Genomic DNA, 17,503 nt, shown 5'->3' on the forward strand with positions numbered 1-17,503 from the left:
TGACCAGAAGCAACCTGGGGAGGAGCAGGTTTATTTCTGCTGGCAGTTAAAGGTCCAGCATGAAGGGGGGGAACTCAGGGCAGGGACTCAAGGCAGCAACAAGGAGGCAGGGACTGAGCAGAGGCCGTGGAGCGGTGCTCCCTACTGGTGCTCCTTACCGGCTTGCTCCAAGTGGCTCGCTCAGGGTTTTCTTTCGTAAACCGCCCAGAGCCACCTGCCCCGGGGGCAGCACCATCCGCTGTGGGCTGGGCGCTCCCACGTCAATCGCAGATCAAGAAAGAGCCTCACCCTCCCTGGGGAAAGGAGTGGGGTTTGGGGGAGGGGGTGGGGGATGGGGGTTGATGGGAGAGCGAGGGAGGAGGGGAGGGAGAGAGGGAGCTGGGATTGACATGTGAAGCAACCTTGTTTCTAATTTAAATTTAAAAGTAATAAAAAAAGAAAGAGCCCCACAGGCTTGCCTATAGGCCAGTCTAATGGGGACGCTTTCTCAATTAAGGCTCCCCCTTCTCAGATGGCCAGCTTTTGTCAAACTGACAAAAAAACTAACCAGGACACCACCCTTGACTGTACTGGGTTTTTTTTTCCTTTGTTTTGGTTTTGAGGACTGAGTGTCCTCTGTGAGGGGTCTGGACACTGTAGGACCTGTAGTCAAACCTCTGGTTTCCACCCATTTCTTTGTCCTGACAATCAGGGCCAGGCAGGTTGCTGGAAGAAGGCAAGGGGTCATGTTACTTTTACTGCAGCCTGGCAGTCACGGCCAAGGCTCCTTGTCCCAGACCTGCAACAAAGGAGAAAGGCAGATTTGACCTGAGTGACACATTTGGGGAGCTGCAGTGCTCCAGGAGGCTCCGAGGAAGGCCAGGGTGCACTGGGAAAGCCCTCGGAGCCCCCAGTTGACACTGGTGTGAGGGCTGCTGCTGGTCAATCTGGATGAGCCTCTCCCAGCAGCAGCAGCTCACCAGCCCCTCAGCCAGACCTCTGCAGTGTCTGGCACCGGCCACGGGGTGCCCAGAACTGTGGCTTCCACAGGAAGAGCCTGGGCTGTGTCTGCCCATACTAGCCCCGGCCCGTCCACTCTCACCCCGAGAGAGAGAGAGAGAGAGAGAGAGAGAGAGAGAGAGAGAGAGAGAGAGAGAGAGAGAGAGAGAGAGAGAGAGAGAGAGAGCGTGCCACTGGGCCTAGGCTGAGTCCTGCTTGGGAAGTTGAGAGTAACTGGCTGCTTATGGTCTTCTGTTGTCTTAGCCCCTGATGATCAGATTCCAGGAGGCTCTGAAGAGCTACCTCAACCGGCAGATGGACAAACTGAAGCTGGACATCCAAGAGCTGGTGCGTGCCGGTTCCTGTCTCCCTCCCCGGCCCGGCCTGGCGGGCGCCCGCGGGTCAGCCTCAACCCCGTTTCTTTGTCCGGTGACAGGATGTGGCCACCAAGCAAAGCCGGGCCCAGCGGCAGGAGCTGGGCGTGAACCTCTACGGGGTCCAGCAGCACCTGGCCCGCCTGCAGATGCAGCTGGAGAAGAGTCACGACCGGCACTCTGTGGCTGCCTGCGAGAGGAGGCGGAAGGAGGAGGAGCTGCAGACCGTCCGGGCCCTCTACAACAAGACCTGCGCAACTGCCAACGAGGAACGAAAGAAGTGTAAGGCGTCCGTCCGTCCGTCCGTCCGTCTGTCCGTCCGTCTGTCCGTCCGTCCGTCCCATGAACCCCGAGGGAACCTAGGGCCTTGCCTCCCGTGCTGTCTCCTACGTGTGTGTGGCCCACGCGTTGTTGGAGACACCAGCAAAGCAGCTGCACGTCTAGGAGGGGCTCCTGCCGGGTTTTTTTGTTTGTTTGTTTGTTTTGTTTTGTTTTTTATTTAGGAAAGGAAGGCCCAGCAATGCCAGAAAAGCCTCCTCACTGGGTAGAGCAGCAAGGTCTGAGGCTAACAGGGGTCGGGTGTAGAGACTCCAAACCGGAAGCATAGAGGGGCTGTGGCGGTCCCAAGGGTGAACCCGGGGGGGATGCCTAACAGGTGTGTGTGTGTGGAGCTCAGACCCGGGAGAGGCCATGTTGCTGGCGGGAGAGGCATCAGCGGCAGCCAGAGGGTCTGAGGGGCAGCCGAGTGGGAAGCCAGGTAGCTTGGGGGTCACGTGAGACGGGCAGGCAGCTGTGCATGTCACAAAAGCAGTGTCCCCACTGAAGGCGCACGCCACCCCGCCCTTGCTAAGTAGACAACAGAGGGCAGCGTAGACGGCGAGCAGCAGCTCTCCCGACACCAGCCGTTATCTGTTCCTTGTGTACTCCGATGTTTCCGACTTTCTCTTGTCAACTCTATTACTAAAATAACAGCAGGCGTTGGGCCTGGCACCTCTTCTGGCAAGAAGTATTTTTTGAACCCTGAGGAATGTGGGCAGGGCTCCCGGGCTTGCATTTGGATGCTTCTATAGCAGAATCCCCCTGGGACACTGGCAGTGAACCGTCTTTTTGTTTGTTTGGTTGGGTTTTTTAATTTTAGGAGGCGGTGTGTCATGTAGCCCAGGCTGGCCTTAAACTTGTATACGTAGGGTGACCTTGAACGTCTCAGCCTCCTGCCTCCGCCTTCCTCTGTGCCCGGTCTCACAGGTGTGTGGGGCACTGGGGGTCGAACCCAGGGCCTCAGGCATGGCAGGAGCACACTCCACCAACCATTAGCCACACGATTCTGGAGAACAAGATGTCCGCCATGGAGGGACTCCGCACATGTCTGGCGATGAAGCGTTTAACGTGGTGGCTGAAGGGCAGAGACAAGAGGGGACAGAGAGGGGGAGAGGGGATGCATGCAGGCTCAAGTCCCTTGGCTGTGCTAATCCACCACAGCCCCGCCCGCGCCCCCCGCCCCCGGGTGGAGGTGTGCTGTCCCCTGTACTGCCGCACTTGGGATCACCTTCAACCTGTAGTGTTTATCAAGAACCTCTCCCTACTCCCCCTACTTACCTCCAAATCAAGAGAAAACCACAAAGGCAGAGCATGGCATTGAAACTCAAGCCCCCACCCCACCCCCTTGCCAACACCGCAGACCCGGGCTCATGCTGAAGGCTCACGTTGCTGGCCCAGCCCTGCCACAAACCTGCTGTGGGGCCACAGAGCCACGGAGCCAGCCCTGTCACAAACCTGCTGTGAGGCCATGGAGCCAGCCCTGTCACGAACCTGCTGTGAGGCCATGGAACCACAGAGCACCACGCTGCCAGGCTCCCATCTGTCAACGGCTCACAGTGCTTCTCTCCCTCGGCAACGCCCCCGAAGGGCTGGACCCACCACTTCATCTTCCCGCTGATATAGACTACCAAGTAACACGGAGAGGCAAAGCCAGGGGAGCCGCCACACAAGAATTCTGCCCACTGTGTTTTTTATGACACGGGGTGCTCTCCATCACTCCCGTGAGCCAGCCAGCAAAAGACAAAACACCCCAGAGATAAGCCAGCTCTCTCTGGAGAAGGAAAATGGGTCCCTGGAAATCAAACCGTGAAAAGCAACTTATGCTCACCAATACCCGGAGGGATGGAAATTTAGAAGAGTAATTGAAACACGGACTCGATCCCTCACCTGGCAAAGGCAAGCTGACCTTGCTGTGCCTGGGAAGGAGCGCGGTAATGTTCACCCTTGCCTGCTCAGGTGTGTGAGGGCAGGAAGCCCGCTTCAGTCGCCACATTTAGTAGTTCCCGTGTAATCCACAGGCATTTACCTCCCTGCAGGACGGTCAGGGCTGTGTCCTCCCAGGCCCCTCTCCCCGGTGGTGGACGGGGCATGCTCTCCGCACTCCTGGGTCTTGACCTCCTCTTCGGACAAGCCTAGACCGCCATAGTGACCACACTTAATCTTGACAGCCTCTCTAAAGACCTTGTGCTCAGACGAAGCCGTGCTCCGAGGTGCGACCCGGTGGCCCCTGTCCCCAGGCCAAGTGTGCCCTGCCTCCCTCACCATTTTCACTTCAAGGAACAAACTCCTAAGTGAGGGCTGGAGCAGCCAGGCTCACTGCACAGAAGCTGCCCCCCAAATGAATGAGAGGAGAAAGGACGGGGGTGGGGATGGGAACCGGTGAACTCTGAGCTCCTCCCAGCGGACAGTCGACAACGGGACTCAGAGACCAGAAGCAAAAGACGCCACAGGTGAAAAGCTCCCACGCTGTGCTGGCAGCGGTGACCCCCATGGTCCGGTCCAGTCCAAGGAGCTCAACAAAGGCAAAAGTCCCAGACTCAGCAGGAAAAACCCGCACCGGGCGGGCGGGCTGGCTCTCCGCAGGAAAAACGACTAAAACCCGCAACAAAGGAAACAGCAGCAGCTAGAGGAAGCGTTAGACTGTGTTGAGTGTTGAAAGAAGCCGGAATGTACGGTGCCTCAAACCAGCTCCAGCCTGCCTCCCTCCTTCCCAGGAAGCCCCCCCCCGGGAGCCAGAGTGTGCTGTAGTGCTCTGGGATTGCTCGTGTTACATTTTAAGGCTTTTCCCTCACGCAGGTTTCTGTGTGGACCCTGTCATCATCTGAACAGGCAGTGTTCCGTGCTGTTAGACACATCTATTTGTTTGTCCGTCTACCTCCCATCTATCCATATCTTAGAGTTTCTTATTTTTAAAGGATTTATTTCTATTTTACCAGTATTGGCAGTTTGTTTTGTTTTAAAGATGTATTTACTTATGTATATGAGTGCTCTATCTGCATGTGTGTCCGCGCACTGAAGAGGGCGCCAGATCTCATTACGGATGGTTGTGAGCCACCATGTGGGTGCTGGGAATTGAACTCAGGTCCCCTGGAAGAGCAGGAGCCAGTGCTCTTCACCCCCGAGCCTTCCCTCCAGCCCTTGGTTTGGTTTTGAGACAGGGTCTCACTGTGTAGCGCCGGCCAGTCCCGAGCTCACTATGCAGACCTGGATGGCCTCAAACTGGTGGAACCCCGCCTGCCTCTGCCTCCCAAGTGCACCGCGCCTGCCTTGTGTTTTACATGCACGCATGCATGTGCCCCGCGTGCACACCTAGCCCCCACAGAAGTGAGAAAAGGGTGTCGGCTCCCCTAGGACCGGAGTTACAGACGGTTGTGAGCCGCCGTGCTGGTGCCAGGGACTAAAGCCAGATCCTCTGCAAGAGCAGCCAGTGCTCTCTACCTGCGGGTAACTTTTACGTATTTATCAGTGGTTATTGATTGACACATGTTTATAACCACTGGCATTTACTCACCTGTTTTTGCAATGTTGGGGTGAGGTGGGGGGGTGAAACCCAGAGCCGTAAACACGCTAAGCAAGCGCTCACCGTTGAGCTAGCCCCCAACCAGAGTAGACATCCATCGACCGAATCGTAGTCTCCTGGGCCCATCGTCATCCCGGCCTCACGCAGTCCCCTGTGAGTTTTGTTAAGGGGACTCCACCGGAACTGAGGTTTTGTGCTGCCTCCTGGAGGCCCTGCCCGAGAGGCAGCCCCCTCACCCCCCACCCCTCACCCCACCCCCCGCAGCTGCACTGCCGTGGGTCTTTGTACGAAGCCCCCCCCCAGCCTGCCTGCTGTGCTTGGGGGCCTTGTCTATCACCAGTTGCTAGGAGGCGGGTGTGTGAATTGTGGGTAAGGAACGTGTGTATGTAAATGCATATACTTTTCCGAGACACGGTCTGACTGCGCTGCTCTGGCTGGCCTAGAACCCACCACCAGCCTCTGCTTCCTGAGTGCTGGGATTGCAGACCTGCACCGCCACGTCTGACTGTCTCAGCATTCTTGCTCCCTCTTGCCCTCCGGTTATATCAGAAACCCTTGTGCAGCAAGCGGAGGTCTTTGTAGTCTATGGGTCTTGTGCGGGGGCTGTGAACACAGCTCAGTGGGTGAGGTGCTGTGTGTTCAAGCCTGAGGATCTGAGTCTGGATGCCGGGGCACCCCCCCTGTGAGGCGGGGCACCGCACCGTCCACTTGTAATCTCAGTGCTGGGAGGGAGAGACAGGAAGATCCCGAGGGCTGGCTCACTCTCCTGCCTAATCAGGTGACTCCAGATGCCGTGATTGACCTTGTTCAGCAATAAGGTAGGGGCTGGAGAGACGGCTCAGCAGTTTAACAGCACTGGCTGCTCTAGCAAAGGACCCAGAATCAATTCCCAGCATCCACATGGCCACTCACAACCATCTGTGAATCCAGTCCTAGGAAATCTGGTGCCCTCTTCTGGCCTAGGAGGGTATCAAGCATGTAGGTGGTACACACGCGCACACACACACACACACACACACACACAGAGAGACAGAGAGACAGAGACAGAAAGATGCGTACAGGCATAGCACCCATACACTTAAAATAAGAAGAAAAAATGAAAAACCAATAAGGTAGAAAGTGATAGGGGAAGACAGCTGACCGCCATCTCTAGCTTCTACACAAGTGAACACATGGGTACACAACACACACACATACACACACTCACACATGGAGTCCCCAGTGTAGATGTGGAGGCGTATGCCTGTAATCCTAGCACTGGGAAGGTGGCGGAAGCAGGAGGACCAGTAGTTTGAGGCTAGCCCTAGGATGTAGAAGAGACCCTGTCTCAAAAATCAAAAAAAAAAATCTGTCTCCATCCATGTAGCCTGGTCCACGTGGCCAGCCCCAGGCAGCCAGGGTTACGAGAGTCTCCAGTCCTTCCGCAAAGGAAGGCGCAGGGTGGGGTGCTGTCCCAAGGGTCCCAGGCCCCCCACCCCTTGGGACAGCAGCACGTGGGCAGCGTGTGACAACCCCCCTCTCCCGCAGTGGCGGCCATGCAGACGGAGATGGAGAACCTGGCCCTGCACGTCTTCTACATGCAGAACATAGACCAGGATGTGCGCGATGACATCCTCCTGATGAAGCAGGTGGTGAAGAAGGCTGAGATGGAGAAGATCCGCGCTGAGACAGAGAAGAAGAAGCAGGTAACCCTGTAAGCAGGGCGCAGCCCGTCACCACGGCAACCTCCCTCCACTGCCCCCCCCAGGAAGCGCTCAGTCTGGGCCACGCCGCCAGTGGGGAGCGGTCCTTGGCTGTTAACAGCTCCTCACGACCCCTCTGTTTATGTCAGGATCTGTTCGTGGACCAGCTCACCGAGAGGGTCCACCAGTTGGAAGAAAACATCTCGCTGTTTGAGGCTCAGTACCTGTCCCAGGCTGAGGATACTCGGTTACTAAGGAAAGCAGTGAGCGAGGTAAGGACACACACACACACCCGAAAGCCAGTGGGAGCAGAAGCCCCCTTGTCACCTATACCTGACCTGGCAGTCAGCCCAATCCACGCAGAAAGTTAGCAGATTATTAATTAGCTGAGGACTGCATTGTTGTGTGTTCAAATGGTGTTGGGACCCTCGGTGAATCACTTGGAGAAACCCATGCCAACTACTAAAATAAATTCCATATGGAATCACCTGTTTAAAGAGGGGACACATTGGAGAGGTGGCTTAGTGGTTAGGAATGTTGGCTGATCTTCCAGAAAAACCTGGGTCCATTCCCAGCACCCATATGGTGACCCAAAACCATCTGTCAACTCTAGTCCCGGGGAATCTAGTGCCCTCCTCTGGCCTCTTCTGGCACCAGGCATACAGGTCGTGCATAGACATGCATGCAGGCAAAACACCATACACATAAAAATTAACAACAAGAATAAAGCCGGGCGGTGGTGGTGCACACCTTTAATCCCAGCACTGGGGAGGCAGAGGTAGGAGGATCTCTGTGTGTTCAAGGCCAGCCTGGTCTACAGAGTGAGTTCCAGGACAGCCAGCGCTACAGAGAAACTCACTCTCTAGACCAGGCTGGTCTCGAACTCACAGAGATCCACCTGCCTCTGCCTCCCGAGTGCTGGGATTAAAGGCGTGCGCCACCAACGCCCAGCTCTAGCTCTTTTTCTTTGAGACGGGGTCTCATGTGCCTTGGTCGGCCTCAGATTTGCTCTGTAGCTGAAGATGACCACGGACTCCTGATAAATGCCCATCAGGGCTCCTTCCTTCCTTTGGCCCGTTGGCTGGACCTTTGCCTCTGTCTGTGAGGTCTGTTCAGTTCTTCTTCCCAGCATTCAGACATTGGCAGGCCCACAGCCACACACAAAATCATTGCTCGGGCGAACCAGAGGGAAACCGGGAGGCGGTTATAGGTAGGTTACTGCCAAGGAGGATCCAGGAGGGGTACCTGCTTGTGACTGTCAGCCTCTCAACCCAGACCACTCATAGTCCACTATTTGACCTTGATTCTAAGGTAGTGGGTACAGAGGTGTGTGCATTGTGTGTGTGTGTGTGTGTTTTAAAACGTGCCAGACTGCCGAGCAGTGGTGGCGTCCACCTTTAATCCCAGCACTTGGGAGGCAGAGGCAGGAGGATCTCTGTGAATTCGAGAACAAGCCTGGTATATAAGAGCTAGCTACAGGAAACCCTGTCTCGAAAAACCAAAAGAAAAGAAAAGAAAAAAAAAAAGCCAGACTGTGGCTAGGAGACATAGCTGAGGCAATAAAATGCCACTCAAGGACTTGAATTTGACCCCCAGCACTCATTTAAAAATCTGATCCTAGCTGGGCATTGGTGGCGCATACCTTTAATCCCAGCACTGGGGAGGCAGAGGCAGGCGGATCTCTGTGAGTTCGAGACCAGCCTGGTCTACAGAGCGAGTTCCAGGACAGCCTCCAAAGCCACAGAGAAACCCTGTTCAGAAAAGAAAAAAAAAGGAAAAAAAAAAAAAAAAAGGTCGGGAGACAGAAACATGAAGGTCCCTGGGGTGTTCTGGTCTGACCGCTTAGATTCGCCAGCACGCTCCAGGCCGGTGAGGCACACTGCCTCAGAAAGAGGTGGATAGCTTTGGAGGAACAACGCCTCAGGCTGACCTCCGACCTCCACAGGAAAGAACCCTCCGTGTCCTCCCTCTGGACTTCCTCCCCCACAGCCGGGCTCTGCATTCCGGTCCCCAGCACAGGGTGGTCCACTTCTCCGAGTCAGATGCTCTCCCGGAGGCCCTGGTCATTCTCGACTCAAATACCCCCTCCCTGGGCGAGAACTGATGAGGGGCAGGGGTGCGGGGCCTGTGGTGTCCCCTGCCTGGCTGACCTCAGCCCCATCCATGACATCCACTTGGCCCCGTTGATAGACGCCCCTCTCCCACACTGAGCCCTAAATACCTGGCTGGAGACTCCGCGGAGGACCCAACGCCTCTTCAAAGCTGTGCTCTGCCTCCTGTGGCCCCTCTGCCGATTTGTGATCAAGAAAAATTTAAGGCGCCAGGCGCGGTCGCTGAATACCTTTAACCTCAGCGGAGGCATGTGGCTCTCCCGAGTTTCGAGGCCAGCCAGGTCCACACATCGAGTTCCAGGACAGCCAGGGCTGTTACGGGGTCAAACCCCGTCTCAAAGCAAACAAGGCAGAAAAAGTTATGGCGGGGCGGGGGGGGGGGCAGGCGGCAGGAGGTGGCTCCCGCCACATTCCACATTCCACTGTGCCCAATGTGCCACCCTGTCTGCAGGCCACCACAGAGATCGACACCATCGCGGTGGAGAAGAAGCGTATCCTGCAGCAGTGGACCACCAGCCTCGTGGGCATGAAGCACCGTAACGAGGCGTACAGGACGGTGCTGGATGCTCTCAGGTACCGGTACCGCCCCCCGCCCCCGCCCCCGCCCCGGGAGGGGCTGCCCCACGGGGGACACTGGGGGGGCGGGTGTGTCCGGGGTGGGAGGGGTAACCACGCCACACAGGTGCACCAGGAAGGGCCCTGCTTGCCCGGCTCCGTCCTTCAGTGCTGGGGCGCTTGGGACATCCAGGCAGGATGTCAAAAGGAGACATTTATCTGTGGGGGACAAAGGTGTCCCTTTGACAGCCGTTTCAGCATCTGAGCGGAGAAACCCAGCCCTTCCCCAGCTATTCCGGATTGTTCTGCCCTAGGGCTGCGTCCCAGCCAGAACCCTGTTTTGATTCCCTTGAAAGGGAAGGGAAGGGTGGCACTTGGGCGGGAGACGCTCCTCACTGCCGTGATAACCAGAGCCACCCAAGTGACGGGAATTTGGTTCCGCAGGTGGCTCATGCCTGGGCTCCTTGGCTGGTCGTCCCGAGCTTAGCACCCACAGAGGCTTGAGCCCTGACGGAAAAGAGCGGCTGCTGCTGGTCTCCTAGGTGCTGAGTGCTGGAAAGATGGCTCAGAAGTTAAGAGAGCATGTTTTGCTTCCAGTAACTCGTCAGGCAGCTCATACATAACCTCCTGTAACTCTATAAAGACCAGGGGGTGCCAGGCGGTGATGGCACACACCTTTAATCCCAGCACTCAGGAGGCAAAGGCCAGCCTGGTCTACAGAGCGAGTTCTAGGACAGCCAGGGCTACACAAATTAAGACCAGAAGTGCAGTTTAGTGTAGATGGCCTGCCTAGCACACTAGGTTCTAATCCCTGCATTGGGAACAAAAAAAAAAAAAAAAAAAAAAAAAAAAAAGGCTGAGGTATATATGAGTGCTCACCTAAAAACAAACTAACAAAAAACGTAAGACGCCTTTATGTGGGTAATACTGGATTTTAAATATCCATTTTTTTCCTGGTTTTTGTGGCCACACCCCATGGCTGTACAGGCTGAGCCTGGGTCTGTCCTGACAGCTAGATGCTGTGCAGCTTTTCCTTATCATTCTTCAAGCCAGAACACGCACCTGTCGGCAGAGCCAAAGAGGACGGTGACAGTCACACAACACCCAGAGGCGTCTCAAAGTCCCCGACTCCTTCCATAGTCTCACCTGTCAGGATCACATTAGTTAGACTGTGGGGAAAGTATCTTGTACTTTGTGGTTTTGTTTGCTTGTTTTTGAGACAGTCCCCCTCTGTAGTTCTGGCTGTCCTGGAACTTTCTCTGTAGGCCAATGCTGGCCTTGAACTCACAGAGAGCCACCTGCCTCTGCATCCTGAGTGCTGGGGTTAAAGGTGTGCGCCACCAACGCCCTGCCGATACCCCACATCTTAAAATATGCACTCACAGGATTTCCAGTGGAGATTTTAGCAGCGTGTGTGCACACTTGCCCGTGCAACCAGTAAATGGGCCTCTGCCTCTATCTGCAGCTGACACCAAGGCCCCAGGAGCAGGAGGTCACCTTCCGAGAGGACCACTTGGCCCCAGGAGTTTAAGGCTAAGCTGAGCATCATACTGAGGATCTGTTTCCAAAAATGACACCAACAAATGAGATAGTGTGAGCCTGCCTGGCAGGACACTGGTGGCTCCCTGTAGCTGCAGAGGAGCCGGGTGGGCATCCGGGAGATTTAAAGGCTGTCTGGCCAGGCATGGTGGTGAGTTCAAAGTCAGCCTCGTCCACACATAGCTCCAGACCAGCCAGGGCTATGTAGTGGGACTGTTAACATTCTTGTTTAAAAAGAAAGATAAGATACTGCCAGGAGACTTCTCAGGATGAGAGGGGAGGAATCTCCACACACAAATTTAAAAAAAGAAAAAACACACACACACACAAACTCCTGTTAATCTAGAATTTGTGTGTTGGGGAAATTGTTTGTTTAGTGGCTCTGGTCATGGAGCCCAGCACATCCTGCATAACAAGTGCCCTACACTGGGTTTCATCCTTAGCTCTCTTTTTTTTTTTTTTTTTTTTTTTTTTTTTTTGGTTTTTCGAGACAGGGTTTCTCTGTATTGTTTTGGAGGCTGTCCTGAAACTTGCTCTGTAGACCAGGCTGGCCTCGAACTCACAGAGATCCGCCTGCCTCTGCCTCCCGAGTGCTGGGATTAAAGGCGTGAGCCACCAACGCCCGGCAAAGTAATGCAGGGTGCCCCGTGTGAGGATCAAACTCACGACCTTCAGATTATGAAACTGATGCACTACCTACTGCGCTAATGAGGCTCCTTCTAACTTTTAATCAAAAATAAACAAGCCAGTTGTAGCGGCAAATGCTGCTTGCATATCCTAGAAACAGAGGCAGAAGGACCACAAGGTTGAGACCAGCCTAGGCCACACGTTTAGGCCACAGGCATGGTTCAATGCGAAAAGACACACTGCCCTCTGACCTCCACACATGTGTCATGACACACATGCACGGGCACACACACACACACAATAAGTAAGTAATGCACTAAAAAAAATGGGGTGGAGAGGGATGAGGAAGACATCCATCCACATGTGTGCACAAACACACCGAACCAGCTGGGTTTCGTGGACTTCACAGACTAGAGATACCCGAGAACCACAGCTGAGGCTTTGCTTCCATCTGAATCTGATTGGCTCCTGGGCGTGTCATTTCCTGGGTAACTACTGATGTGGGCGGGGCTGATGCACTGTAGACCTTGCCACACCCGCACAGGTGGTCCTGGGTCGGGAGCCGGAGAGCAACGTTACTGCGTGTCCTCTGCTCCAGTTCCTGCCTCCGGTTTCCCAGCTTGAGTTCCCTTGATAACGGATTGTGACACATGAGACAAACAAGCCCTGTCCTCCCCAAGGTGCTTTTGGCCAGTGTTTCATCGCAGCAACAGAAAAGCGCGCGCGCACACACACACACACACACACACACACACACACACACACACACACACAAGTAGCAGTTAGGAGCTGGTGCCCAAAATTATTTCTCCGTGTGTGGAATCCACTCCGGTGTCTAGCCTGTGACGGATGGGCTTTTTGCTCTTCTGGTTTTGCAGGGAGTGTGAGCATCAGGTCAAGTCCATAGACGGTGAGATCGAAGCCTATAAAAAGTCCATCATGAAGGAGGAAGAGAAGAACGAGAAGCTGGCCAGCCTCCTGAACCGCTCAGAGACAGAAGCCATGCTGGTGCAGAAAATGACCACCCAGTGCTTAAGCAAGCAAGAGGCCCTGCAGAGCGAGTTCAACACCTACCAGCTCGCCCTGCAGGACACCGAAGAAATGCTCAACAAGGGCTATCTGGTGAGGCACGGCCCCCCCAACCCCAGGCCTCTGCTCTCAGCCAGCCCATAGGAGGACAGTCCCGGGCACGTCCCTCCCATGGCTGTTCCTTTGCAGGAACGCTCAGCGGTCACGAACGAACTCCAGGACACCCGCCAGGCTGTCCGTCAAGAGCAGGAGCTACGGCAAAAGATGGATGCCTCCATCCTGGACAAGCTGCAGGAACATGGGACCTCCAGCAAGATGACCAAGTACTTCCAACAGCTCCTTCGGAAGCTGCAGAAGGAAAATACCAACCTGGTAGGTGGCCCCCAGCTGACCGGGCAGGGGCTGGGTTGGAGCCAGGGGCGTGTGAGCAAAAGGTATCTAGGGGCGGTCCCTTGTGACTTTGTTTCTAGCTGACAAAGCAATGTTTTCTATAATATACTCATTTATTTTTGCTCCTTTGGAGGCAGGGTCTCTCTGTGTGGTCCCGGTTGTCCCTGTACTTGGTATGTAGACCAAGCTGGCCTTTAAACTCAGAGAGGTCTGCCTGTCTCTGCCTCCCAAGTGCCAGGATCAAAATGTGGGCCACCAAACCCAACCCTATAATATATATATATATTTTTTGGTTTTTCGAGACAGGGTTTCTCTGTGGCTTTGGAGGCTGTCCTGGAACTAGCTCTTGTAGACCAGGCTGGCCTCGAACTCACAGAGATCCGCCTGCCTCTGCCTCCCAAGTGCTGGGATTAAAGGCGTGCGCCACCAACGCCCAGCCTAATATATTTCAATTAATTTAGTTTCTGTAGTGCTAGAGATTGAACCTAGGATCCTGCAAATGCCAGGCAAGTGCCACGCCCCTGAAAAGCCCTTAGTCTTCTTTGTGCTCCTTCTTTAAGGCAAGGGGTGTGTGTGTGTGTGTGTGTGTGTGCGTGCGCACACACACATATATGTATATATAACCTTGAATTTCTGACCCTCCTGCCCATGCCACCATGCCCAGTTTATTGGGGCCTGGGGATGGAATGCAGGGCTCTGAGCAGTGGGCTGTGTCCCGCCCCAGTTCCCCAAGCCCTCCTCTTATTTTGAGGCAGGGTCTCACTAGTTGCCTAGGCTGACCCGAACTTATTCTGTAGCCCAGGCTAGGCTCAAACTTGTGATTGTCATGCCTTAGTCTCTTGAGTAGCTGGCATGGCAGATCCAGCTGGTACTGTCTTATTGTTGAAAACCTGGAGAGTTTGCCTAGCATGCATGAGGCCCTGGGCTCTGTCTCTCTAGCACCAGGGGTCAGGGAGGAAGGAGGAAGAGAACTCAAGAAGACATAATGAAAACAATAGATGCTGTAGTCCTCCCGTCCAGGAAAACGCTCCTCGATGGCTTCCCTGCTGCAAGCATTTACACACACACACACACACACACACACACACACACACACACACACACACCCTCATTCACACCCTCATGCTAACATTGCACTCTTGTTAGACATCTGGTTTTAGGTTCTCTTGGTCACGTTTTTATTAGCGGCATTAAACTGACACAGAGAGGAATGCTCACAGGCATTGTTTGGGACTCACTGGATTGTTCTGCTTTTCGTTTTACTCTGCAACATCCAACACACTTGCCCTTGCAGTCACCCATTCCTCCACAACGCAAACCTTCATCCTTGCATGACCTTCACCACCAGACTGTCCCGCTCTGACTGACGGGTCTCTTGTTAGCGGCTCCAGGCTGACTCGGGGTTTTCGGTGATTTGAGCAGATACCGGGGGTCTGCAAATGTCTACACTCTGAGAACAAGCTGCTAAGCCACCAGTCCCAGGGCGGGAGCCACCACCCAGGAGGCTGGCTTGCCCTGGAGGCCTGCAGAGTTGCCTTTAACCTCCAAAGCCTGGGGCACTGCACACCCGAAAATTCACTCAAGGGCTTTGCTTTTTCCTCAGCTACGTGGGAGACTGCCTTTGGAAAAGCAACTCACTGCTTGAATATTTCTCTCTCTCTCTCTCTCTTTTTTTTTTTTGGTCTTTTGTTTTTGTTTGTTTGTTTGTTGTTTGGGTTTCTGTTGTTGTGGTTCTTGAGACTGTGTCTCAACCTGTAGCTGAGACTGTCCTGAGATTCACTGTGTCGTACATGCCGGCATCAAAACCATGGCTATCCACATGCCTCTGCTTCTCGAATGCTGGGATTGTGCTCGAGCCCCCGTCCCTGCTCATTTTTTTCCCCCTTTGCTTCTTCGTATGGTAGGGACCATAGACCTCTGTCTCTGGTGGCCCCCGGGGAGCGCTGCAGCCTGTGTCAGGCTGAGGATGGGGAACATGGGGGCCCACCCAGGCTTAGACAGGGGCGTCTCCGCAGTTAACACCTGAATCCAGCTCCCTTGAGAACCTGGCCCTCCATCTGACCAGGGCCTTGGGCCCAGCCTCGGGCCCTGTGGGCTCAGCTGTCTCTCCTGTCTCCTTGAGGGTGGCAGAGGACCGAACCTGCCACCACTGCCGCGTCCCGTCACTGTGGCCACTTGACAGGAGTCGGCACGGCCGTTGTCACCGGGCCCCCTGAAAAGATGGCGGCCTTGACACTCCCACTCCACACACACTTTTGACCTGACTGTGCAGGGAAGGAGACACAGCTGGCGGCAGCTAATGACAGCCCAACTGGCTCTCCTTGGAATGTCCAGGCCGACGTAGCTCAGGTCCTTTCCCTGGGAGCAGGGCAGGCAGAAAGACAAGGTGTTCCGGGTGCTTTCGAGACACTAAGGAGTGTGGTGAGTGTGAAGGAGCCTGCCTGGCCCCATAGTTGCCCAGGCTAGACCTATCCCCCGAAGGTCTCCTGTTGCCTGGTCCCCACCATGCACTATCACCGCCTTTTCCCAGCAGAGGGCAGTAGAGAGTCTTAGGCTAACAACTTCATTACTGTGGGTTTTTTCCAACTGAAGGCGAGCCCTTGCAAGGGGGACACTGTGTACTCAAAAGCCCCGTGCACCAGTGACAGCTGGGGCAGGAAGAGGGTCAGAGGTTGGCGGTCACCATTCTGTCTGGGGCTGGTGCAGCGGGAAGAGGGAGACGGGTATCAATGCAGGATATCCAGGTCCCAGGGTCCCAGGGAGATCAGGATGCTTTCCACTGGTTACAGAGGGTAGTGGTGTGGAAGACTATGTCATGATCTGAAAGGGGTCAGGAAACGTCCCACTGCACATTGCACAGCCATTAAAAATGATGTAAGAGAGGCCAGAGGCAATCTCTCTCTCTCTCTCTCTCTCTCTCTCTCTCTCTCTCTCTCTCTCTCTCTCTCTCTCTCTCTCACACACACACACACACACACACACACACACACACACACACACACGGTTACTCTCCGCACCTGGGAGACAGAGGCAAATGGATCTCTGTGAGTTTGAGGCAAACCAGCAGTATACAGTGAAACCTTATTTAGAAAATTTTTTTAATTACATAAGAATATGAGGCAGGGGCTCAGAGGTTAAGAGCTACTGACTGCTCTCCCAGAGGTCCTGAGTTCAATTCCCAGCAACCACATGGTGGCTCACAACCATCCGTAATGAGACCTGGTGCCCTCTTCCAGTATGCAGACAGAACACTGTGTACACAATAAATAAATCTTTAAGGATAAAAAGAATGAGACCGTATCTGTCAGACTAAAGAGATCAGTGGCATGTGGCCCCCACCCCTGCTCTCCTAAGGGGCGTGGGATGGTGGGAGGCATGGGTGGGTTACGTAACACTGGAGGAAGGCTTCCAGGTGGTCTGGTGGCTAGCTTTGTGACAGAATCACCCATGATGCAACACTTTCCCCTCTGCACTTATGCTCTGCTTGTTTATAAAGAAAATCCAGCACGGATAGCTTGCTTTTCCCTTCCTCTCATCTCCCAGTTAGCTTCCCCATGACGGCATGCAGGGATCGCTCCGGAACACACTCTAGGCGTGCCAAGGGAACAGCAGCCCCACTCACACCTGTCGCCCTCCATGCCCTCAGGTGACACATCTTTCAAAACTTGACGGCGACATCGCTCAGGCCACCCTGGACATCACCAACACCAGCTGCAAGGTAGACATGCATAAGAAGACTCTGGCGGAGATGGACAAGGAGGTGAAGCGGCTCAACGACCTCATCACCAACAGCGAGAGCGAGATCGCCCGCCGCACCATCCTCATCGAGAGGAAGCAGAGCCTCATCAACTTCTTCAACAAGCAGCTGGAGCAGATGGTGTCCGTGCTGGGGGTGAGGTGCTGCGCGCGAGCTCGCCGCGCATGCGCACACGCGCCCTGGGCTCCCGTGCGCCGTGGGGCTCGCAGACAGCAGGCGCCCCTCCCTACCTCTCCCCAGACCGCTAGTGAAGCGGCTATGTGTGCGACACTAGGCCGGGCTGGGTGGCAAGGGCGCTCCCCACCTCCGTAACCCGGAGCTGAATTCCATTCCATTCACATCTGGCATGAGCCTTCCTTTGACTTTGTTGTTGCTGTGTGGCCCAGGGGTGGACCTAGGCCTTGAGGTGCCGAAGCCTCAGCTTCTGGGGGCTGGGGGCTGCCCACCTGGCTCCTTTTGATTTTTCTCCGTGGCTTGTGAGCCACACAGACACCGGTGGGCTGGACTGGTTCACTGCTGTGCTAGGCAAAGTGGTTTCATCAATCTGAGGGCTCCGTGTCGCACCTGTTACTCAGGCACCTGTAACCTGAGCACCCACCCTGGGCTTCAAGTCCTCAACTAGA

The 17,503-nt window shown here is 54.9% G+C and overlaps 1 protein-coding gene and 1 non-coding gene across 4 annotated transcripts in view; one reads left to right on the forward strand and one right to left on the reverse strand.

The window, feature by feature from the left end:
- The window catches only part of Ccdc40 (coiled-coil domain containing 40), a 42,819-nt gene that overhangs the window by 12,023 nt on the left and 13,293 nt on the right, over positions 1–17,503 (forward strand). For all 3 annotated transcript variants that reach the window (XM_021227033.2, XM_005070188.4, XM_040750142.1), the window contains 8 exons: positions 1,243–1,326; positions 1,415–1,634; positions 6,718–6,875; positions 7,022–7,144; positions 9,435–9,556; positions 12,583–12,826; positions 12,923–13,105; positions 16,770–17,015. In XM_021227033.2, coding sequence (XP_021082692.1) covers positions 1,243–1,326; positions 1,415–1,634; positions 6,718–6,875; positions 7,022–7,144; positions 9,435–9,556; positions 12,583–12,826; positions 12,923–13,105; positions 16,770–17,015 — 1,380 coding nt within the window. The remainder of the gene's footprint in view (positions 1–1,242; positions 1,327–1,414; positions 1,635–6,717; positions 6,876–7,021; positions 7,145–9,434; positions 9,557–12,582; positions 12,827–12,922; positions 13,106–16,769; positions 17,016–17,503) is intronic.
- Positions 11,719–11,791, reverse strand: Trnam-cau. Its single transcript has one exon. It is a non-coding gene; the product is annotated as a tRNA-Met (tRNA).

Source organism: Mesocricetus auratus, unplaced genomic scaffold (assembly GCF_017639785.1).
Source record: "Mesocricetus auratus isolate SY011 unplaced genomic scaffold, BCM_Maur_2.0 Super-Scaffold_100007, whole genome shotgun sequence".
Lineage (NCBI taxonomy): Eukaryota > Metazoa > Chordata > Mammalia > Rodentia > Cricetidae > Mesocricetus > Mesocricetus auratus.